At 38.7% G+C, this 25,137-nt stretch overlaps 1 protein-coding gene and 1 pseudogene across 1 annotated transcript in view; one reads left to right on the forward strand and one right to left on the reverse strand.

Moving 5' to 3' along the window:
• Nucleotides 1–558: 558 nt before the first annotated feature.
• The window catches only part of Wnt8b (Wnt family member 8B), a 52,385-nt gene continuing 27,806 nt past the window's right edge, over nt 559–25,137 (forward strand). The window contains exon 1 of the mRNA XM_076834878.1: nt 559–648. Coding sequence (XP_076690993.1) covers nt 578–648 — 71 coding nt within the window. The 5' untranslated portion in view covers nt 559–577. The remainder of the gene's footprint in view (nt 649–25,137) is intronic.
• LOC143381497 (cordon-bleu protein-like 1 pseudogene) lies at nt 3,389–3,975 on the reverse strand (annotated as a pseudogene).

Here is a 25,137-nt window from a genome sequence, read left to right on the forward strand (position 1 = left end):
TTAATCAGTGAAAGTCATACTTTCTAATCTGCTATATTCATCTAATCAAGCTAATACTATTTTTTAAGATTCTATATTCAAATCTGTGTGACAATGAGCTTAAGCCCAAATTCAAATAAAATATCTAATTCATCCTCAGCCAAACTGGACTATGTCAAGATTTTAACACTGACAGGTTAAATGCTTCCTGTGTTCAGCTGAACATCCCTCCTCCCAAAGTCTCAAAATATTAGAATCTAGAATCTTTGAACTGGAAGGGACCTTTGTCCATGTGACTGTCCCTCAGTCCTGCCACCTTTAAAAATGTCCCTTTTAATATGAAGCTAAGTCCTGGGTACAGCAAAATGTTTTGGGTTGCCTCTTAGTAACCCAACAGCCTGAGATTGTTGTGAGTTTGTGGGTGTGGCTGGGGAAATTACCTGCTATGATCTTTCCTCACCCTGCACTGCTCTCCTGCTGTTTCTCATGAATAAAACATAGTCACATGACGTCTTGTACTTTTCCTCTATTCAGCTTATACTGATAGTCACTTCTTTTGTGTAATCAGAGAAATATTCACTGTAAATGGTTAGAGATAATGAGAAAGAGGCATGAAGAACTTCCTGAACTTGCTGAAGCACAGAAGGGGACCCTCTTAGCCATGGAATGGTGAGCACAAGTCCTGAATTCTGTTCCTTCTTTAACAAGTTTGTTTATTTATAGGACAGATATTTCCTTTAACTTTCTTTTTCTGGGAACAAGTTCCTGTCTGTCAAAAGGAAGGAGAGAAAAAAGGAAAGAATAAAAGAAACAAGGGAGATAGAGAGATTTAAAATGTTTTCAAATTCACTTTTCACAAAAATACAATCTTTGGCCAATTTGAAAATTTGAACTTTGAGTAAATGGAGCATGAATCTTGGTTTTTGTAGAGCAAGGCGAATCTCTTGGAAGATCAGGTACATTGAAAACCGGGTGGGTCAGAGATCAGAGACTGTGACAAGATCATCCTGAGATGTGGAAGGGACTTTGGGGCTGCTCTACACAGGTCAGATCATCTCCACGTGCTGACATTTGGCTCTGATGTGACTGCTTTTCACATGCTGGTTATTCTTGTAACTGAATTACTCTTGTGCCAACTTGGGTTATGAAATTTATCAGCAATTTTTATCATATTGTGACAAAAGGCACAGACTGGCCCAGAGGACTTTTCAAATGCCGATTTCCTAATTTCTGCTTTTAGAAAAATAAAGTGGAGAACAAATTTACCAGGAGGATTCTCAGCAGGCTTCCCTATCATTTGAGAGGTTCCAACAGGAGAACAAAGGAGGGCCCTCAGGCATGGGTTTATAAAGCAAGCAAGAAAACAAATACGATGAAGTTGTAGCCTTTCCTTTCACCTTGCCTTGTATGCCTTCCTAACCTTGAAGACTGGGACTGAATTTAGACGTTTCAAACTGCTCAGAATTACACAGCCTAGAGCAGTATTGTGGGCAGAGGTGGTCCCTGATCTCCACAACTAGCCCTTTCCAGAGGGAGGATTCTTTGAGACTATTGAAGTATTCCATCTTCACCAAATGGATGCCTTCCCCATTTCCCTTGGGGTCTGATACAACACACTGAGCTGCTCCCTCCATGTGGGTGCATACTCCACTCAGGTTCCAGCACCCAGTGCCTGGTAGCCCCTGGCATAAGGCTCCCCCTCCCACTTAGATTATAGCAGCTCATTCTAGGTATTTCTGCCCCACAAGCAACCTCCAAGAAATCATCTACTCTGCTTGTCTAATATCATTTGGATTGAAATTGTCCATGAAGGAAAGAAGGAAAAAGGTGGGAAGAGGAGGAAAGGGAAAGGAAGGAAGTAAAGAACAGAAGGAAATAAAAAAAGTAGAGAAAGGGAAGAGAAAGAGCAATTTTTAAATGTTTGCTTTATTATAGAGAATATGGGAATACTCTAAATTAATGGTAATTCCCACATTAGAAATTACTTCTTTTGAATCTGAAAATTACAGGGTCTAACTGCTCACATTCACCTTCCTTTTCCTCATTGGCAAGAAAAGCTCACTTTGAGATATTCTGTTAATATGGAAAAACTGAGAAAGGCATTTCTCTATGTCCTGTGTCAAAAGGTTTGCTGACCTAGGATGAAACACTTTCAGGGTCAAGTCTTTGGTCATCTTATCCCTACTACCTTTTTCTGGTGAGTTCCTGCCTCTGGTTTAGAAATGATAGGTAGAGCCAGCACCTACACAGTGTGATTTCAGGGTTATTGCAAAGTTCCAAATACCTGCTGGGCGAAAATATTTCCCATTGGTCTGACACATCTACACTCTCCCCTTCTACATACTCTGAAATTCCTAGGCTTTGTCATCCATTCTGCAAAGTACACAGACAAAACACACTCCTGGAATACAACACCCCAGAAAATCCTTATTCCAGTGTACATCTGTTGCCTGAAAGACAGAGGTCTTTTAAACATCTCTGTTGATGATTTATGCCACAAGTTCAATGAACATATCCCTGTTGAAAACCCTCTTGGGCCAGGTACTGCTGGGGAGATGGCAGTGAAGCAGTCAGATATGGCCCTGTCCTCAGGGAGCATCCTAGCATGAATATGATGAAAGCACAGGACGGGAGAGGGCCCGATATGGGGCTAGCCTGGTAAACCTTCTGGACACTTGAAGAAAATGGGAATTAGCTAAGTGAAAGGTTAGAGAGAGAAGGGGTGGGGAGTGCTCTAGGCAGAGGGAAAGGAATATTCTCAGTTTCTGACAGTGGAGGATGGTGGGAATAGAGAGAACAAGGAGGAGGGTGACCATAGAGGAGGTAAGGACTTAAGCAGGGAGGGGCTGGGTCCCAGAGGGCCCTCAATGTCATGGTAAGATACTCCATCCCAAGGGCAGTAGAAACCAAAAGTATTTTCAGAAGAGAAGTAACATGCAGAGTTACATTTTTCAAAGATCTCTATGGATGCAGTATGGTCAATGGACAACTGGGTCAAGGGTCACCCAGCAAGGAAGTGGTTTCAATGATCTAAGTGACAGATTCTGATGGCAGTGGATGCAGAGGAGAAAACAAATGTAGAAAAACTTAACCATGAGAATTGCTAGAACATGATGATTCAATGCAGGAGGGAAGAAGAGTCTAGAATGACGCTAACGTTTTCCTTGGTTGACTGAGTACTAATTTGAGCAATTATTTATTTAATGCCAACCTCCCACAAGATTTTTTTTTTATAAATTATAAATTCTAATAATTCTTCTTTTGACATGAAAAGCCAGAGCACAAATTCTTACACTTTAATAGGTATTATATTAGTGTACATCTGAATATACATTTGCCAACGTTCTCTGTTGGTAGGAAGCTGATCTGTGAAGTGGAAGCAATGAAGTTCACTGTGGTGGGGCCACACTTAATGGCCCTCCTGGGCATCAGAGGACATGGAATGGCTGAGTACCGGCCTCCCATTCACAGATATCGTATTTGGTGGAACAGTAACCCTTTTCAATTTGGCAGCAGCCTCTCCAGAATGGATTGCAGTCAGTAAACTGTGTCGGATCCGTTCAGGGTCAGGGCTTTGGAATGTTAAAGAACTTTGTCTCTTAAGGGTGAATGATGGGCAGTCAGCTGGAGTTGGTGTTGAGAATTTTGTTCATTATGTGCAGAGTTATTTTGCTTATCCATCATATCAATTTGTGGGATGTCTGCACACCTGTGTACACAGTAAGTCTTCCCATCCTCTGTGTGAGCTGGAGGTTGGGTGGATGCAATCACACTGGGTGACTCGGGCCATGCCTTACTGAAAGACTGTGACCTCTTCACAACAGCAAGGGCAAATGGCGAAGGAGCAGAACTTGAATATGGTCTTGGGGCACCAAAAGTTTTCAAAATATCCAGGTTTACTGCTGCTACCTGACTAGCGGGAAGAAGCATAGCCTTGGGAGCTATAGGAGGAGGAGAGGTTTCAGCAGGTTTCTGGTTGATGATGTCATCTTCCATCTTTTTAATTTGAGTAGTTTTACTTAAGGGAGAAAGTGTCTGTTCTGAAGGAGGCAGTGTGTCCCTTTCCATCTCTTTTTTTTTTTTGGTTAGTTCCTTAGGGGAATGATTAGGGACAGTATGGACATTCTTGGCAGCTGCAGATGTCACATACTGACCTGATACTCTCTTCTGCATCTGCAAGAAAAAAGATCTTGGTTAGGCCTGGGGATTTGAAATCCAAGATTTAAATTTCAATTCCAAAATATTGTTTATTTCTTCCAAATTTGGCACAAAAGGAGCTGTGCCAGTGTCTCTAGTCATTCTGGGAGGTTTCAGAGGATCAGTCACAGCACCATCAGGTGAGCTCACAGCCTTGAGCAACTGTTGCTCTGTTCTCAAGTTAGGCTTTGGTTTAGGATCTAGCGGTAGCTCCCCTGGGCCTTCAGAAGTAACAAGGTCTTGTGTTTGCGGGGCCACCTCCTTCACATTCCCTGAAGCATGTATCTTTTGATCATCTTTATACCATATGGTTTCTGATTCCCAGTTTTTCAGTATATCCAGGGATTTGGGAGGTACTATTTTATAAGTAGTCATTCCAATTTTGGGTATATATTCTCTTGCAATTTCATTTGAAGGTTTTGGCTTGGGATTATAGTCTTGTCTGTAAAGTGGCAGATTCTTTAGGTAAGAAGCAGCTGAATATTTATCAATTCCATCTATAGGAGACAAAGGATCATCATTGCCTTGTGCATAAGCTGAATCTTTTATGGCAAGTCTGTCTTCTGAATATATGACTGGGGTGCTCTGAATCCTCAATTCTCTTGAGGTAGTTACAGAATTTTGTAGATTTAAAGATAGGTGTTGAGTTGGTTTGTTATTTGAAGTTTGCACACTTTCATCAACTTTGAAAGCAGGCAAATTATGATCTTAGTGATTCCCAGAACTGTTGCTGGAAGGGATTGTCTGAATTGCATTGTCATCTTTTCTGCACCAAGCTGATTCAGTTTGTGGTCTGGTACTAATGGTGCTGGTAGATGATTTTCCTTGGAAGTTATAACATTAACAATTTTATGTGCTTGATAGCTTGACTGTCTGTCAATTTCCATGACTGCGTCCTTATTTTTTGCTTCCCCTTCTACATTGATTTCTGTTCTCCTCACTCTATTTTTCATAGTATCTTCTGTATTTGTTGTAAGGACAATGATTTCATTCTGAGCGCCAGGCCGCAAGAGATCCAAGCCGGGCAGCCAGCGGCGGCTGGGACCCGACAGCAGCCAACAGGATCACGTTGGGGGCTCCTCCCACACGATTTTAAGCAACCCAAGGACAGGGACTTATCTGAAATTCCTTACCCCTTACATACATGCTCTTGCAGAGTGTGGCACATGACAATGTTTCAAAATGAAATATTGGCCAAGTTTCAGTTTTGGTTACAAGCAACTGGAATTATGGTGGTATTGTTCACTGAATCAGGGACATGAAGGAGGAAGAATTTTAAAGGGTGATTTCAGTTTTGCCTGCTGAGTGGCAGCACCTGTGAGATATCAACGTAAAAATGTCCTGGAAATGCAAGTCTAAACCTCAGGGAATCAGAATGGGTGGGCAAATGTGGGAATTCTGAGCACAGAGAAGGCAATCCAAACCCTGGAGCATATTGAGAATGCAGGCTAGAGTGTGATGGGAAGAGGTCCTTAGAGAGCTCACTAAGAAGGAACAATTAAGAGCTGTGCAGAGGAGAAGCAGCCATACAGGAGACTGAGAAGGGGTGGCCAGAATGTTCCATGTTAGAGGAAAACCAGGAGTAAATGGAGTCCTAAGACTTAAGGGAAGAATGTGTAAGAAGGAAAGAGGAGTCAACGGATTCCAATGCTTTGGAGGGTATGGATAACCAGCAATGGACAAAAGCCATAGCGAAATAAGGTGAATGTGGAAGGAAAGAAATGGAGTTAGCAAACATGAGCATTAGCTGATCAGATTAACCAATCTTCTTCTCCCCCACCCTGCAGTTCTGAAGACAGACTCTGGGGGCCCCACCCATGCTATGCAAGAGCTCTCAACCCTCTATGTCACCTTTCAAGGCTTTATTCAGGGAGGAGAAATTGAACAATTTGAGTTTCTTAAAAAGAGAGAAGGTTGAGGGGCTGGGGTTCTAGCTCAGTGGTAGAGTGCTTTCCTAGCACGTGTGAGACACTGGGTTCGATCCTCAGCACCACATAAAAATAAATAAAAATAAAGGTTAAAAAAAGAGGGGTGGGGGAGAGAGAGAAAGGTTGAACTTGACCTTAGTTTAACCTTTGAGCAGAAAACATGTAGGCTCAGGGACAGGAGGGGCCCCAAACCAGGAGGGAATGGGGGTAACTCTCTATTACATTATTTTGCCTCAGATCAGCCTAATCTTCACTGCCGCAGTCTCTGGCTGGGCACAAATCACGAGTCTCCACACAGCTTGTAGATTCAAACAGCAATTCTTTATTCCCGAACTCACACCGGCCGTCTACAAACACGCTCTGGGGGAATCCACGTTCTCTGCCCAAATCCACTGTCTCCCAAATCCACTCCGCATGGGCTTCTGTCTCCCAAAATATACTGTCTGACCCTAAGCACTCAAGAGGAACTCAGCAGCAGGATACGCCCTATTCTAAAGGGGGAACACCCTAATCTCCTATTATGCTAAACCGCCCTATTCTAAAGGGGGAACACCCTAAACACGGATCCTGCCCTGGTCCTTGAGCAAGGTCACCTTTCAGATGTCCTTCCACTAGACAGCATGGGAGTAAGCTGGCAAGGAATTTGTCATACCTACTTGGCTGATGGCTCCCAGCACTTCACCTTCAAAGAAGTTCAAAGGACTTACTCTCAGAACCTAGTCAACCAAGAAATGCCACCTTTCACAGTCAGATCTGGTAAGGTCTTTACACAAACAGCAAGAAGATAAAGCCATCTTGAAAAATTTTAGCACATTTCTTAAGCTTGGCAATCTCTCCTTGACAAAGAAGCTATCTAGTGGGGACAGTGAAGCATATTAAAAACAACAAAACCTCTGTCAGTTGAGAAATAGAAATGATTAGCGCAGCTCTTTTTGGCTCAGAGATGTGATTGCTGTGTTTTCTCATTCTGGCCCCTTATGTAGTTACAGGAATGGTGGAAGAATTAATAAACCATTTGTGTAAAGCGCTTAAAATCTTAACCTCAATGATAAAAACACAGGGTGAACTTCCTAAGGGTTTATATGTTAAACATTAACGCACAGGGCTATATACCACTGCAGGGTTATTCATTTAGCCCATTGCTGAGGAGACCCTTCATGGAATGATAAAGTACATATTCTCTTCCTGATCTCAACATTTCTAAAATTACATGATCAGAAAAAGTTGTCACACACACACAAAAAAAATGCCTATCTAATCTCTTTAGGACAGAAAAAAGAGACCTTCAAATCATCCAGACATCTGAATTCTCAAACTGACCTCCTAGTGACCTTGGATCCTGACATCCCTGCAGTATGGAACCTGCACAATCTACTACTTTCCCTGCTGTTAGCCAGTTCTCAGTTCCTTGTTTCTTACAGGTTGCACCTGTCTAATTTAAGGGGACAGGAAGAGTTCTCCCTTCCCTGCATGCTCTCTATTACACCATTTTCAGCACCTTGTAATCAACCTTGCTGTAGAACTGCTGGCTCAGGAAAGGTTAAAGTTGATTTGAGTGGAAATCTGAGCTCAAGAGTGCAGAGAGGGAAGAAGAGTCTAGAATGATGCTAACGTTTTCCTTGGTAGTGTTCAAAACAATTATTTATGTTAAAAATTTCTATCCATGGGCTGGGGATGTGGCTCAAGCGGTAGCGCTCTCGCCTGGCATGCGTGCAGCCCGGGTTCGATCCTCAGCACCACATACAAACAAAGATGTTGTGTCCGCCGATAACTAAAAAATAAATAATAAAATTCTCTCTCTCTCTCTCTCTCTCTCTCTCTCTCTCAAAAAAAAAAAAAAAAAAAAAAAAAAGTTTCTATCCAGAAAGCAGCATCACCAGTCTCTAAGTGATAGGTGTGTTGGTTCAGAAATCAGGCCAAATCAAGGAGAAAAGAAACAATAGAAAAACTATCCTTTCCACATGCTTTCATAACTGCAAACATGTTTTTGCATGCCTGTTTCTCACAAAGCTCGCCTCCCAGTGTGGATATTTGTGATAAAAAGGATTAAGGGATTTAGAGATAAGCTCAAATATACCTAGGATTGGAGCTCTAAATAGAAATGTCTTCATTTCTCTTCATCTTTACCCATGTATTCTACCCAGGAAAGTTTTTCTAAGTAAGAAACTCCTTCTGTGAATATTTCCATCTATCAATGCAATCTAGTAGAGAGCCCCTTAAGTCTGACCCTGAAATTCATTTATTCAACAAATACCTATTATGTTCCTTTTAAAATTTTTTTGTAATATTGCACCAAGCACAGCAGATATGGATGTGAATTAGATTGATTCTTGACTTCAAAGAACTTCTGGGTTATTAAAAAAAAAAAAACAAAACACAAAGGATTCTGGAGACCTGAAACATTTTCTGGAATATTAAGGTTATTATACATGGGTGTCCTCTGTAGATAAATTCCATCTTCTTATTCTATATACTGAAATCAAGACTCTCAGTCCAAATACACCTGTGTATACAAAGGACCTTAAATGACTAATTACACTGTTAAATTTTAAGCTGATTCCTATGGCCCCTACCATTTCTCAAGACCATGGACTGTGTGTGCTTTTCCATAGTGCTGTAGAGTTTCTCTCCACCATGCGGTGCTACTGTTCCAAGTGCTGTTGGCTAGCCAGCTTAGAGTAGGACAAATTTTGAAACAAGAAGAATGAGAAGGGATGGGGGAGGGCGCCGGGAAAGTAGGAAGAATGAAAGGTTAAGGAAGAAATTAGCAGGCTATCTGCCATCTGGGGCTTCCTGGGTAACCCCCATCTGATCCATTTCAATTAGGAAAGTTATCGCCTACTCCCAGTGATTCATTATGGTTTGAGCCAATAGTTCCCAATCCTGGCTGAAAGGTAGAATCACCAGGAAAGCTTTTTTTTTTTTTTTTTTTTTTTGTACCAAGGATTGAGCCACATCACTAGCCTCCCCATTTTTTAAATTTCTATTTTTTTATTTTGAGACAGGGTTTTCTAAGTTGCTTAGGGCCTTGCTAAGTTGCAGAGGCTGGCTTTGAACTTGTAATCCTCCTGCCTCAGCCTCCTGAGCCACAGACCAGGGGAAATTTTTAAAGATAATATTCCCAAGTTTTATCACAAGAATCTCTGATTCATAAATTTGGGGAGAAGCCCCAAATATCTTTCTTTTAAAAATCTCAGGAAGGGGGCTGGGGATGTGGCTCAAGCGGTAGCGCGCTTGCCTAGCATGCGTGCGGCCTGGGTTCGATCCTCAGCACCACATACAAACAATGATGTTGTGTCCACCAAAAACTAAAAAAAGAAATAAATAAATATTAAAATTTAAAAAAAAATCTCAGGAAGACTATTGGTGTATCATTTATATAAGGTAAGAACCTATTTTAAGGGGAATGGTCCTTGCAAGATTCTGTGAACATAGTTTGGATTTCTCAAATAAAAATAGCATACTGGGAATTGGCTAGGTGTCAGTGAGTTCTCTAGGAAATAGGTGCACGGTTTATTTAGTAAGCTGATCTGTCTCCTTTAGGAGCCTGCCTGCTGAATGGACTCTGTTCAGTGTTTCTTGCAAACAATTTTGTGCAGATTATGACCCAGCAGATTGATGTTCCTTGGATCGGGACCCGCTGGCTCCCTTCTGTATGCCATGCATCCCATTGAGGGAACAGGGGATCTGTCTGTCTTCAGCATCATTCACACCTGGGTTTGAGTCCTAAATCAAACACTCATTCACCTGGGACAATAAAAATTTTCTAATTTTTTATGAACAAGTACAACTGCCTCTGAAGGCTGTTGTAAGACCAAATGAGATCTGGTGGCATCTTGAGCGCCCCGATTGGCACCTGGTGGTCAACAAGGGCCAGTTCATAATAATAGTGGGGATGGCCTTATCACTCTTTCTGCTGCCTTAGTCTCTACATCTTCCCTCCTGGTCTTGATGATCTGACCCTCTGCACATGTTCCTTCCAGGTCCCAATGCCCTGCTTTCAGGACAACTGCTTGGCCTTGCCTCCAATAACCTATATAGAAAGGAAAGAAAACAAAGTGTCCTTCCTCTCCAGAATCAAGGCAGGTGCAGAACATAAACATCTTTTCCCATCCTTCCTTCTCCTTCCCACCATCCCCTCTGTCAGAAAGATATCCTGGATTGGACCTCAGCAGGAGCTGTCACACATTGGTGAGCAACAGAACATATTTTAAAAGTGGTAGAGATGAAAGTGCTGCTTCCTGCGTGACCCTGGGAGAGTCTAAGTTCAGCTGGTGTGGAGCCCAGGCATCCCCAATCTAACAACTCCTTAGGTGACCTAGCAGAAACACAGCCTGTAAAATTGCCTAGTCCCAGGGTATGCATTCCAAGGCTTCTAGGGCCCAAGCAGACAATGCACAGATGTGAAGGGACAAAAGGGAGCTGGGCTTTCCAAATAGAGCTTGCAAGTGCATACTTGTGTATCTTCTTTACCTGCTTGAAATGAAATTTAAATGCATTTTGAAACAATTTTCTAGGCAAGTAAAATTTGTATCTGAGCCAGAGAGGGAAAGGGACTTGTTCAGTGTGATTCACTGTGTTGGAGCAGAGCCCAGAGTCTCCCGCTGAGACTCCCTGGTTGTCCTTCCCTGTTTCAGCCTCTTGATGGAGCCCAATAACCTCCTTCATGGACCCAAGACTAAACCCCATACCCAGCTGGAGAAAAGGAAAAGCATCATTGAAGCATCCCAGGCCAGAGGGTTCTTTACCTCAACTACTTCCCAAACAAAATTTCTTAAAGCAAAACAATCTGAAGTTTCCTGCCAAGGTTTTTGCACCATGGCCCTGGGGCCAAATTCTCTGAGACTGAAGCCAACACCTTCAAGTACCTGTGAAGAACCTGCACACTAGGTAAATATTTATTTCAAAGCAACTAGAAGCACTTTGTATCCTTCCTGAGAGAAATATCCACTTAGTAACTGTGATCAATAATAAGAATTATCAGATTATATTAGTACTTAAAGATATCCCCAATATGTTTTGAAGTGGAGAGACAAAATTGCAGTAAAAATGTAGACAGTAAAGTGATAGGAAAATACATACATAGTAAAAGGATAGACAATGCTTGGAGAGATATGGAACTCACACTAATAGTAAGTACCTCTGGGGAATAGGACTATGGAGTGGAGAGGATTCCAATTTATCATACAGACCTCTGGACTTTATTATTTTTTTTAAGAAATAGAATATAGGAGCTAGAGTTGTGGCTCAGTGGTAGAGCACTTGCCTAACATGTGTGAGGCACTGGGTTCAATTCTCAGCACTGCATATAAATAAATGAACAAAATAAACGTCCATCAATGTCTTAAAAAAATTTAAAAAAAGAAATAGATTGTATCATTTTTGCACTTTTTTTCCCCAAAAATAGAATAGAGATATTTGATGGACAGCAATGATGATGTCACTGTTACTTAACCTCCCCAAATCCCCATGGAACACTGGGAGAGCAACTGCATGACAAACTCCAGATCCATGGGTCACATTCTGCAGAACGCTGTGAACCCCATATACCAGCAAGTGAGAGCAAATCAATAGTCACAAGTTCTGTACCACTGCAACCCAGTTTTCCCCCCATTCTCTGGATGGGGGAAAGCAGAGGAAGCCACAAGACAACTGACAAACTCCAAACTGAAAAACCCAGTATACCCACAGTAAAATGAAGTGGTTCAATAACAAGTGGCTAAACTGGAGGACTCTGGCCTAATCCTATTGGGATGGGGGAGTGTGTGCAGCCCACTGTAAAATCTGCCTAGAGCAATCTGGCCCCTAAAAACTTACGAGCTGCATTTCAGAACATGGCCACATACAGAGGAGTAACTTCTTGGAGTAGAATCAAAATTCAGCAGAATTAGGATCATAGAGCCAAGGGGAAAAAAGTTCACCTTTTTTTTTGAGGGGGGGGGTTTACAACCCAGGGGTGCTTTACCTCTGAGTTATGCTCCTAGCACTTATTCATTTAGACTGGGTCTTGCTAAGTTGCCAACAGTGGCCTCAACCTGTGGCCTCCTGTCTCAATTTCCCAAGTAGCTGGGATTACAGGTATGCACCATGTAGCCTAAGTTATCCTATTTTTAAGCTATACCCATAACTTCCCCAAAATTTCAGGGAAGCTGATATCACATAGGAATAAGCTACAAAAAGTATTACGGACAATTTCTGCTAAAAAGTTATTATAAGGAAAAGGAAATTAAGAAGCAGAATAATATTTCTACAGACAATGAAAGCCTATCAGAAACAAATTAAAACTGTTACACTTTTCTTCAAACCAAATGGGAAAATATTTTTATTTAGAACATGAAAAAAATAACAAATCAGAAAAACTCACAGGTAAAAGAACAGAATAATTAAAGAATTGGAAAGAAAAGAAAAAAATGTTTAGAAATAAAAATTAAACTACCAGAAATACCAGAGTAAAATCAACACAACAGATAATACCTCGGGAGAAATAGAAGGTTAAAAAAAAAAAAACAGGGAAAATTAATACCAAAACGGAATGCAAAAAGTCAGAGAAAGTGACAAATATTGTAGATAAAATTAAAATACACAATACATAGATAGTGAGATGTTCGCTCTTGTTGGAAGAGATCCCAACTTATATTGTAAGAATAAACATTTAATCATCTTACTTTTTTACTTTAACTTTAAAGCAAAAAATTAAAAATTCACTCAGTGGGCTTTAGGTTGTTCAAATGTTTAGAACTCAAATATTCTTCCTTAGAAAGCCATCTCCTAACTAGTTATAAAACAGAAACAATAACCACAAAACAATCGCACAAGAAGAGGAATAATGTAAATCAGCATTCTCTCTATCTTGGGCTGATCCAGATTTCATGGATCTGAAGCTTATATACCGGGTTGGGAACCTTTTTTAAGAAAAAGAATACAAAAATATCTTGTTCTTATAAACTTTACAAAAGCAAATTGTAGTTCAAGGAGCCCTAATATAGCCTTATTGCAAATCCACCTCTGTCCACGTCTACATCTCATACCAGGATGGGCTGTCCTCTGGCTTTTTAATTCCTCACAGAGTTTCACCGGGCCCTTCTCCCATAACAGATGCATAATTGTGCACTTAAGTCATGACCACAATTGTCAAAAATCTCAGGGACATGACATTATGTCAAAGTGCATACTGTATAAAGCTGGAAGAACTGTAGCAGGTGTAAAGATAGTTTCACAATAATGAAGACAACCAAAGGGTTTGCAATCATGAAAACGCCTTTCACAGCAATCTTCCCAGCTTCATCTCCAGATTTCTTCATCTTTCTCACTGCTCAATTTCCAGTTTCACCCCTTACCAGCACCCCTCACTACCTTGGTGCTCCCCCTGCAAAGGAAACTGCCTATTTACTCATCTGATTTGCTTAAGGATAAGAACTATATCCTGTTGACTGCTGTCTCGTCAGAACCTAACAGTTATTTAGCATGTAGTAGGTAGGGCCTAGTGGAAGGATTTTAGGTGCTCAATATGATTGAAAACTATTTATAGAATGTAATGGAATCTTCAGGTACCTCCAATTTCCACATGCTGCTAGTAGAAATGTAAAATGTTACAACCACTTTGGAAAATTTTGGCAGTTTTTAAAAAATATGTTTAGTTGTAGATGGACACAATTCCTTTATTTATTTATTTATTTATTTTTATGTGATGTTGAGGATCAAACCCAGTGCCTCTCATGTGCTAGTCAAGCACTCTACCATTGAGGCACAACCTCAGAAATTTTGATAGTTTCTTAAAATGTTAAGCATGTATCTACCAAATGACTCAGTCATTACATTTCTATTTATCTGAAATGGTTAAAGGTAATGTCTATAAGAGCAGAGGTCTACTGCTATGGTATGGATCTTGAATGTCCCCAAAGGTCCATATGTTAAAAGATTGGTCCCCAGAGTATAGTTACTAGGAGGTGATAGAACCTTTAAGAGGTAGGGCCTAGTGGAAGGATTTTAGGTTATTAAGGAGAGTGCCACTAAAGGGAATTATGGAATCCGCAACTTTCTCCTCCTCTTCCTGGCCATAAGGTGAGCAATTTTGCTCTATCCATAACTCCTGCCATGATGTACTGCCTTGCCACAGGCTTAAAAGTAACAAGGCCAACCAATCATGAGCTGGATTTTCTGAAACCATGAGCCAAAATAAACCTTTTCTCATTATAAGCTGATTATCTCAGGTATTGTTATAGTAACAGAATGCTGATTAACACAATGTCCATTCATACCAGATTTCATAATCAGTACCCTCCAATGACCATCAAAAAGTGCATGAGTACACAAAATGTGGTATAGTTTTACAATGGAATATTACTCGCCAATAAAAATAATTTAACTATTGATAAATGAACCTCATGGAAGAATCTTAAAATGGTATACTGAGTGAAAACACCTAGATGAAAAGATTATATAGTGTGTGATTCCATTTATGTAAAGTTATACAAAGTGCAAACTAGTCCATAGTGACAAAAATCAACTCAACAGTTTTTTGGAAGATAATATGGGAGGTTGGGGAGGGATAGAAGGAAGGGAAGAAAGGCAAAGAGGCAGGAGGAAACTGAGAGTTGAGGGTGTGTTCATTGTTTTAATTATGGTGATGCATTCACATGTACATACTAATGTCAAAACTTGCTAAATTTTAGCCCTTAAAGATTTACAGTTTACTGTATATCCCACTATGCCTAGATAAAGCTGTTAAATTTTTTAAAAGTAAAGTGTAGAATATTACTCAGCACTAAAAAATAACAAAATCATGGCATTTGCAGGGAAATGGATGGCATTAGAGCAGATTATGCGAAGTGAAGCTAGCCAATCCCTTAAAAACAAATGCCAAATGTCTTCTTTGATATAAGGAGGGCAACTCAAAACAGAGCAGGGAGGAAAAGCATGAGAAGAAGATTACCATTAAACAAGGACAAGAGATGGGAGGGAAAGGGAGAGAGAAGGGGAATTGTATGGAAATGGAAGGAGACCTGCATTGGTATACAAAATTACATATAAGAGGAGGTGAGGGGAAAGGGGAAAAAAAAAAACCAAGAGAGAGAAATGAATTACAGTAGATGGTGTAGAGAGAGAAGAAGGGAGGGGAGGGGAGGGAAAGGGAGGGGAGGGGGGATAGTAGGGGATAGGAAAGGCAGCAAAATACAACAGACACTAGTATGGCAGTATGTATAAATGTGGATGTGTAACCAATGTGATTCTGCAATCTGTACACGTGGTAAAAATGGGACTTCATAGCCCACTTGAATCAAATGTATGAAATATGATATGTCAAGAGCATTGTAATGTTTTGAACAATAATAATAATAAAAAAATAAAATTATATTAAATGAAAAAAAAATAAAAGTAAAGTGTAAAAATCCAAATTGCATATATATGGTCAATACCTTGCTTAATGGGCATTCATGTAGTCTAATAGTTTTAGATTATTACATATTAGAAAGGAATCAACATCATCACTTTACAAAGCTGCTGCATATGAAACAATGAACATTTACTTTGTAGCTTGTGCACAATAAACAGGTGTTTTGCATGACAAAATTGATGGAAACAGAAGTTTCCTAATTTTCAGCTCTCTATTCATGGTTTGCAATTTTCTCTCATATGAGAGACCTGGGAGTGATGGATGAAGAAGGAATAACCATGATTGTCAGGAAACATATCCATGAAACACTGTCATGAGGAACCATTTAGACCGGTGCTCAGGGGACCCTGGGCTGCTCAATAATATAAACAATGGTCAGGCAAGACGCCATGGATGCCTATAGATGAAGTGTAATGTCACAATTCTTCCTCAAGCATAGCAACAGAGGTACGAGTAGTAGAGGGGTAGGACAACTGTGTGTGTCATATGGTATCCACTTAAAATATAATATAATATAATATATATATATCCGTATCTATATATTTCATCTGTCTTTGGGGGTCTAATATTCCCATTTCAAAGAATGCCTCTTCTCCACCCAAATCAGAGGGCAAGAGCTAACTTTTGGACAGGCTCATGTGGTCACCAGAAATCATGTTTCATTTCCACAGGACTAAGCTGAATGATGGCCATTTGTCTCCTTTACTCGGCCAACAATTCACAACTAAGGAATTCTTCTGTCCTTTAGCTGATTGCTGTTGCTGACACACAATCGCTTACTTTAATTAATCTTTTATTGATCCTATTTCTTCTTTTTAACTGTGGTAAAAAACACATAACATAAAATTTACAACCTTTCATGAGAATTGAGGAGAAGCCAAGAGAATAGAATAAAAAGACTGGGGGGGGAGGGAGCAGGGACATGAGGAAGTACCAAGGAATGAAAGCTACCAAATTATCCCATGTCCATGTACAATTATAACACAGAGAACCCCAGGTTATGTATAATTATAATGCACCAATAAAATGTTAATAATAACAATAGAAGGGAAATCAATGGAGTAGAACAAGCAGATTGGGGGAGGGAGGAGAGAAGGGAAAGGGAATGTCCTGGGGAATGTGATTAATCAATTTGTTTTCTGCATGTACAGATATGGCATGAAGGATTTCACTACTATGTAAAATTACAATGCACTAATAAAGAAAATGTACAGCCTTAACCATTTTTAAGTGTTGTTCTATAGTGTTCAGTATATTCAAATGTGAGAAACAGAACTATTTATTTTAGCCCCAAATCATGTTTTTCAATATCCCACTTTCTCTTAATGGCATCCTAGTTATCCAGATTCAAAATTTCAGAATCAGCCCTAGATTATTTCTATCCCCCTTGCTAATTTCCATCAGTTCCACCATAAATTCTGTGGATTGAATCAGCCTCCAAAATGTTTTCATCTCATCAGTTCCTTTCTAATCCCTTTATTGCCATTCTAGTTTAAATTCTCATTATTTCTTACCTGGACAATTGTAAGAGTTTCATAAGTGATTTTCCTGTCTCCGAATCTCTCCCCTTTGATCCATTCTTCACCTAATTAACTTTTGAGTGTGTGTGTTGGGGGAAGGGTTCTGGGAATGGATTCCAGGGCCTCACACATCCTAATTAACTTTTTTTAGTAAATGTTTTTGATCATGTTATTCCTTTATTCAACAACTCCCCCTACAAAATAAAACACAGTGACTCAGCCTAACATACAAGGTTATCCATGATCTGCCCAACTTCTCTATCTTACCTGAAATCCTATAAGCATGGTGGCCTTCAGGGAACTGAGAAGAATAAAAGAGCCATTTATAAAGCAGAGAATGCATTTCCAGCAAGATTGTGCCATAATACTAGTATTACACTGCTTCAGTTAGTATTCCCATTTCAAAGAATGCCTCTTCTCCACCCAAATCAATAGAAGTATGCACACTGTTGTAAAATCATGGCACTGAAAATGAGATGTCTGTGCTCTTATGCCTACATTATTTTTATTTTAAAAATAATAGAAATAGGATTCCTTTTGGAAATGATGGATACAAAGCACTGAGAAAAAAAATCCATCTGTCCACTCCTCTGTATGTCCACTGTTTCCATCCTTGGCCAAACCACCATAATTCCTCATTCAGACAGCTTCATTTGGAGTTTCCTACATGGTCCTCCCTGCTTCTATTCCATCGCCTTCTAACCCATTCTTCACACTGCAACAGGAAGACATGTTTCTAAAAGATAACCACATCATGGCAACCCTTGCTTAAAGCCCTTCTATGGCTTTCAAACTGTTAGAGTAAAATCCAAACATCTTGAAGGCTCTTCCTGATTGCCCTCATTTCCTCAACTCTCTGTTCTCTGCTTACTATGCTTCAGCCATACAGATCCTTCAGCTCTGTGACCTGCCTAATTCTTTCTACCTCCCTACCCATAGAACTATACATTTGCTGTCCCTCTCACTTGGGATGCTCTCCCCTAAATCAACCCCAGGTGGCTCCTTCCTGTCTTTCAGGTCTCTCCTCATGTATCACCTCTTCCAAAATTACTTCTTGGACCACACCCACAGTAATTCTTTAGTGGGTCCCTGTTAATCATCTTGTATCATAGCATGTTTATCTGAAAATACCTGCCATTTGTTCATTATCTCTCTCCTACCACCACCAAAGCTCCAAGAAAACAAATTTCTTTCTCCACAGCTCTAGCCCTAGTACACAATAGTGGCTAGCTCTCTGTAGGCACTCATGAAATATATGTTGAATGAATGAATGAATTAGATTCGAGCAGTCTGGAGGAGAAATGATTGGGTTGTGAGTCTCTTTTTAAATATATTTAGAGAAGATTCCACCATTTTTCTGACAATGAAGACCAACATCAAATAACTTTCATTTTTCAGAAAGGTCCACCTGATATCCCACATAAATCCTTCCTGAAGCAATTGATGTCTCCTCTTGTTGGCTGGTCGTTAATGGAATCATTCAATTTCCTTTTTATAGGAGGTGATAAATTTGTAATTAGGGCCAGGTGCAATGGCGCACACCTGTAATCCCAGCAGTTCGGGAGGCTGAGGCAGGAGGCTCATAAATTCAAAGCCAGCCTCAGCAACTTTAGTGATGCCCTGAGCAACTTAACAAGATTCCATTAAAAAAAAAAAAAAAAAAAAAAGGATTGGGGTTGTAGTAAGTGGATAAGCACCACTGACTTCTATCCTTAGTACCAACACACAAAATTTTTGTTGTTGCTGTTGTTAGGCCTTCTAGACACCAGTTCTTTCAGGAACTGTAACACTGTTGTTCTCTTCTGTTCCTTATCCAAGTTCTATGTATCAAGTTTCACTTGTGAAGCTCCATATTCATACAAATAGCCTTGCTTGAAATAATGGCCAAGTAAAACAGACTCCACTTATGAGTATCTTCCTTAAAATGAGCAGCTTTTCCATCACCCTATCTATTTCCTATCTCTTTTTCTATGGGTTCCACATGTTTTACCTTTTGTGAAAACATTTGGACTTTGTCAAGAATCTGCAAATTCAAATGGGAAGGATTATGGTTTGGATGTGAAGTGCCCCCCAAAAGCTCACGTGGGAGACAATGCAAAAAGGTCTAGAGGAGAAATAATTGGGTTGTGAGGGTCTTAACCCAGTCAGTGAATTAATCCCCCGATAGAGATTAACTGAAAGGTCAGGTGTGGGTTGGAGGAGGTGGGCATTGGGGGAATGACTTTGAGGAATACATATTTTGTATCTAGCCAGTGGAGTCTCTCTCTTCTTTCTGATCATCATGTGAGCTGCCTCTCTCCGTCATACTCTTCTGCCATGATGTTCAGCCTCACCTTGAGCCCAGAGGAATGGAGCTGGCTGTCAGTGGACTGAGATTTCTGAAACCATGAGCCCTCAAATAAACATTTTCTCCTCTACAATTATTGTATTGGGTCTTTCAGTCACAGCAGCAAGAAGGCTGACTAAAACTGGAAGGTTCAAAATGGTTAAAGGATGTAGATTCTAAAAAGTTCTTGACACTTCTTACCTACCTGTTTAAGCCACTCCACCCAAAGCAGGTTACAGGGACAAGGTCTGAAATTCCAATGTCCCACAGGAAAGTTGAACAAATAATAATTAAAGCACACATTAGTGAGAAATTGTTCAGAATAAATGTGAGCTTTGGAGATAAATCTCCTCAAAGTTGAGAAGGAAAAAAGTAAATAGATCTGAGGATCCTATTTCGTTATTAGGCCTTCTAGAAACGAGTTCTGCCTCTCAGGAACTGTAACACTGTTGTTCTCTTCTGTTCCTTATCAAAGTGACAAACTGCACTAGCCAGTTGCATCAGACATTCTTTAGAATAACAAGATCTGAAGTTGGGCACACCTAGATTCAAATCCTGGCTCTGCCACTTACCCTCTATGTAAATATTGCCATTTACCTTGTCTTTCTAAACTTCAGTTACTTCACACATAAATGACACTGCATCCCTTGAAGACTTGTGAAAATTCAAATATTTCCTTTATGTTACATTTATAGGTATTGCTTAATGCATTTTAGTGACTGCTATGGATTTTGTGTGCTCTAAATTCATTCTGTATTCATTCTGCATTTCCAAGTTTTATACTTTAATTCCTCCAACTTGCTAGAAATTAAAGTAGGGGTTTTTTTTGGAGGGGGTAGGGAGTATTGTTTGTTTTATTTTGTTTTACTGTTGAAGGACCTTGTCTTAGCGGAACTAAATGAAGAAAAGAGATTTCCATAGTAAAGGGAGATAGTAAGGGCCTTCAGAGCATACGGAGGCACTAGATGAGATGATGGAAGCAGCCACCATGCTTATATAGTCCACTGGGACCATGGAAACTTAGGGTTGGGAAAGAGGCAACCAGAAGTGTCAGCACAACTGGTGCTCATACATCCCCCTGTGGAAATAGACAAGTTTGTATGTAAATATCAGCTACAGATACAGAACATGGTGTGTGGTGAGCACAAGTCATGAGCAAAAATAAGACATGCTCTCCTGGCATGTATAGAACAATTTCCTCAGAGTCTAAAGGTAAACAACAATCCTCCTGGGAAATAAGAGGAAGACAGAAGGTGAAAGTCCTAGCCTGGTAGGTAAGAGCAAGACAGAAGACAAGACACAACTCCATTATTGAGAGATGACAGTACTTACCTAAAGTTGCATGCTGAGTCTCAACTTATTCTTCAAGAATTAAAACTAACACTTACAAAATAAGTGATGGGAGGTTGGAAGGGGAAATAAACCCTTATCAGCATGAGAAAACAAGATCACAAAAGGAGTTAAGGGAATTGGAAAAAATAAAAAGCAGTCAAGACCCCACATGGTAGTGAACACCTATAAACCCAGTGACTCAATAGGCTGAGGCAGGAGGATTGCAAGTTTGAGGCCAACCTCATCAACTTAGAGAGGCCCTAAGAAACTTAGTGATCTCTATCTCAAAATAAATAAATAAAAAGGCTGGAGATATAAACAGTGGTTAAGTGCCTCTGGGTTAAATCCCCAGTACAAAAAAAAAAAAAAAAAAAGCAATAAGGATAGTCACTTGGAGATAGTTGAGGTGGGAAGGAAATAAAAGCTCTCCAAGGTTCTTAATACAGATGTTGATTAACCTTAGATATCAGTAAAAAGATATGTTGAATATACAGTTTATAATTTAAGAGTAACCATTCAAGAAAAGGATTTGCCAACATCTTTTTGAATGAATTCAATAAGCTAACAAGGTCATAAGAAACAGTTTGAGTTCAAATAAATAATAAATAAACGCAGTAATCTGAAAAAGATATGTTGAGTATAAAGCCATATTTTACCCCAAAGCCATCTGCTAAACTTGGACATAGCCAAATTTTGTTCTACAGGATTTAATGGATATTTGGTAAGAAAGGATACAAAAGAAAGATCCTTCCTGGGATAAAAAAGAAAAACCTGAGAAAACTCTCTTTCCTTCAGAAATCTGGGACTATCAAAGGATTAAACCCCCAATATAAAAGCAAACAATAAATAAAAATTAATACCATTTTTCACACTTAAAGAAAAATTTCTGCCCAAACCATAAAAATGGAAACATTTTTTTCTGAGAGTGCCATGGATTTGTAGTCTGAATTTACACCATTCAGAGAGAGAATTTTTTTTTAATATTTATTTTTTTAGGTTTTTTTGGCGGATACAACATCTTTGTTTATATGTGGTGCTGAGGATAGAACCTGGGCCGCACGCATGCCAGGCGAGCGCGTTACCACTTGAGCCACATCTCCAGCCCCTGAATTTACACCATTCAGGTAGTCTGATGAACCTGAATTCAAATTTTTATTTATTTTAAAATGTCTCTAAGTTAAAATTACTCCCAGATACCTGACCAAAAAAAATCATTTTATGGAGGACTTATTTTAATCAAAACCCAAAGAAATGCCCAAAATAGACTTCTGGGAAATATAAACTCACATTAAAAACTCACAAACACATAAGAAGTCAGCATGAGTGAAAGCTAGAGAGAGAGAGAGAGAGAGAGAGAGAGAGAGAGAGAGAGAGAGAGAAATAGGTTTACAAAGAGTTTAGATACTTGAATAATCTGGCATAAAATTGAAAATAAATATTTTAATATATTTTTAAAAATAGAAGAAATCACAAATTCAAGTAAAGCTCAAAAACCTATAAAATTACAGCAAAGATTTTAAATAAAAGTATAAAATATATTGAAGCAAAATATATAATAATTGAAATTTAAAACTCAATGGATATGTTTAATAGCAGATTAGAAACCAAGACAAATGTGGAAAGCAGACATAAAGAAACTGGAAGATGGATGTGAAGAAATTACCCAAAATGCAACACAGACAAGATATGCAAAAGATGAGAAAGAAAAAAAGGAAGGATAGAGTGAAAAAATGTTAACATAGATTCAATTACAATCCCAAAATGGAGAGAAATAATGAAGTAAATGCAGTATTTATTTTTTAAAATGACTGAGAATTTTCTAAAACTACTGGAAAACACAAAGCCACAGATTCAGGATAGCTAACAAATCACCATAAGTTTAAGTAAAAATAAATCCATCATCTTTTTTGAATCAAGGATTGAACCCAGGAGTGCTTAACCAGTAAGCCACAACCCCAGCCCTTTATTTATTTAGAGACAGATTATTGCTGAGTAGCTTTAGGACCTTGTTAAATTGCTGAGGCTGGCTTTTGAATTGCAATCCTCCTGACTTATCCTCCCAAGCTGCTGGGATTACAGGCATGCACCACTACACCCAGCAATAAACCCATCTTTAAAAACACTATAGTGGAATTATAGAACACTCAAGGCAAACAGAACATCTTAAAAGCAGTCTGAGAAAATCACTAGTGACTTTCAAAGGAAAGAGTATTAGATTTACAGCTGACATTTTAACCAGAATGATGAAATTCAGAAAACAGTATAATGATATTTTAACATGATCAAATAAAATAATTATAAGCCTAGGGGCTGGGATTGTGGCTCAGCAGTAGAGCATTCACCTAGCACAGGTGGACCCAGGTTCGATCCTCAGCACCACATAAAAATAAAGGCATTGTGTTGTGTCCATCTACACCTAAAAAATAAATATTAAAAAAATAAAATAACTATAAGCCTAGAATTGTAAATTAAAACTATCTTTCAAAAGCAAGAATAAAATGAAGACATTTCAAACAAAAACTGAGAATGTTTGTCACCAACTGAAGTTTGCTACACAAATTCTAAAGGATACTTAAGGTAGAATGAAAGTAATTTATGTTTTGAGACAAAAGATACAATTATCAGCAAAGAAAGTAGTAAATATGTAGGTGAACCTAAAGAAGCAATGACTAGCTGGAACTAATGATAGTGCTGTGTAGTTTAAATAAGACAAGATAGAACAAAAGTACCTGGAAATAAAACCATAAAAATTGGGAGTCAGATCATTGGAGTTAAAATTTTTAACTTTAAAAGCATTATTAGATATAAAGAAGATCAATTCATTAAGGTCTTAGATGTTAACATTTTCTTGTTCTTACAGAAAAGTGTAAACAGAATATTTTATGACAATAACCAAGACTTTATAGTCCTTTAGAGTCTTTAAATAGTTTGTCATTTGAAATGTCAAGGGGTTGAAGTTGTTCAGTAATAAAATCAGGAGTAACAACTTTATGTGCAGGTAATAACAGTTTCATCATGACTTATTACCAGACAGATGGAGATTGTAAAGTCCATCAATTACAATAGATGCTATGTTGGTTTCCTATGGCTGCTATAACAGATTATCACAAGCATGATCCCCTTAAACAACACACATTCATTCTCTTACAATTCTGGAGGTTAGAAGTCTGAGATTGGTTTCAATGGGACAAAATTAAAGTGTCAGCAGGGATAGTTCCCTCTGGATGCTCTAGGGAAGACTATTTCCTGTCTTTTCCAGCATCTGGTGCTGTGTTCCTGGTTCATGGACCTATACTCCATTTTCAAAACCAGCATCTTCAAATTTCTCTTAGCTTCCATTATCACATCTCCTTTTTCCCTCTGATTCTACAGTTAAACCTCTGCCTCTCTCTTAAATGGGTGATTTCACACTCATTAGTTGAAAAAATTAAGTGTGAGTAAGTATATTCAAAAACAAGAACTTTCATACTGCATATAAGACTATGATGACACGAACACTTTGGAGAAAATTTTTGGCTAAATCTGGTAAAGTTAAAGAGCCTATTTTTGGAAAAACAATTTCATTTCTAATTATGTGTTTTATAGAAACTCTGATACATGAGTTCCAGGAGACAAGACTATCTGGATAAAAGAAAACCTAAATAGAATAAATACATGGCATTCATAAAAGGAGTGCTGAACAGTAGTTAAAGTAAAGAAACTAAGTTTCATGTGTCTACATGAATAAATATATAAACAAGAAAAAAGTAAAATGCAAAACTATACATGGCATATGATTGAATTTTGCATAAATTTTGAAAACATTCAAGATAATGCTGAATAATGGTAATACATATATATCACAAAAACATGCATGGAAATTATAAACTCCAAATTCAGGATAGTGATATGTCTGGGGAGAGAATGACAGAATAGAATTAGAATGGAGAATGCTAAGGACTTCAAGTATATCTGGAATGTTTTATTTATTTATTTTTTTTATGGAGCTGGATAATGGATACAGATATTTGTTATGTCTTAGTTCTGAATGATATAAATATTTTATATTTTATAATGCTCTTAATTTACTTAAGAATATGTAGAAAACCCGGGAAAACTAATATCTATAGAAATAATGAAGAAGTAGTCAAAATCCTACCCTCAAAACAATGAAAACTAAATCCATTTTTTTAAAATGTGAGTACTTATAAATCTTGAAGGAGATGACAGTTTTCAAGTTATATAATGTTTCCTAGGGTTTAGAAAACAATGAAAGTCCTCTAGCTCATTCCAAAAGACCTAGCAAATACTGCTACCAATGCAAAACAAGATCAGCACCTTTTTATTTTAAAAAAAGGGCAGGACAGTTTTATCTGTGCTCATCAATGAAATATCTGAAACAACATGTTAGAAAATAATCCATAAATGTAGTGAAATACTAATAATAATAGTGATCACAAAAGATTCATCCCAGAAATCCAT

This window comes from Callospermophilus lateralis, chromosome 15, assembly GCF_048772815.1.
Source record: "Callospermophilus lateralis isolate mCalLat2 chromosome 15, mCalLat2.hap1, whole genome shotgun sequence".
In the NCBI taxonomy this organism is placed as follows: domain Eukaryota; kingdom Metazoa; phylum Chordata; class Mammalia; order Rodentia; family Sciuridae; genus Callospermophilus; species Callospermophilus lateralis.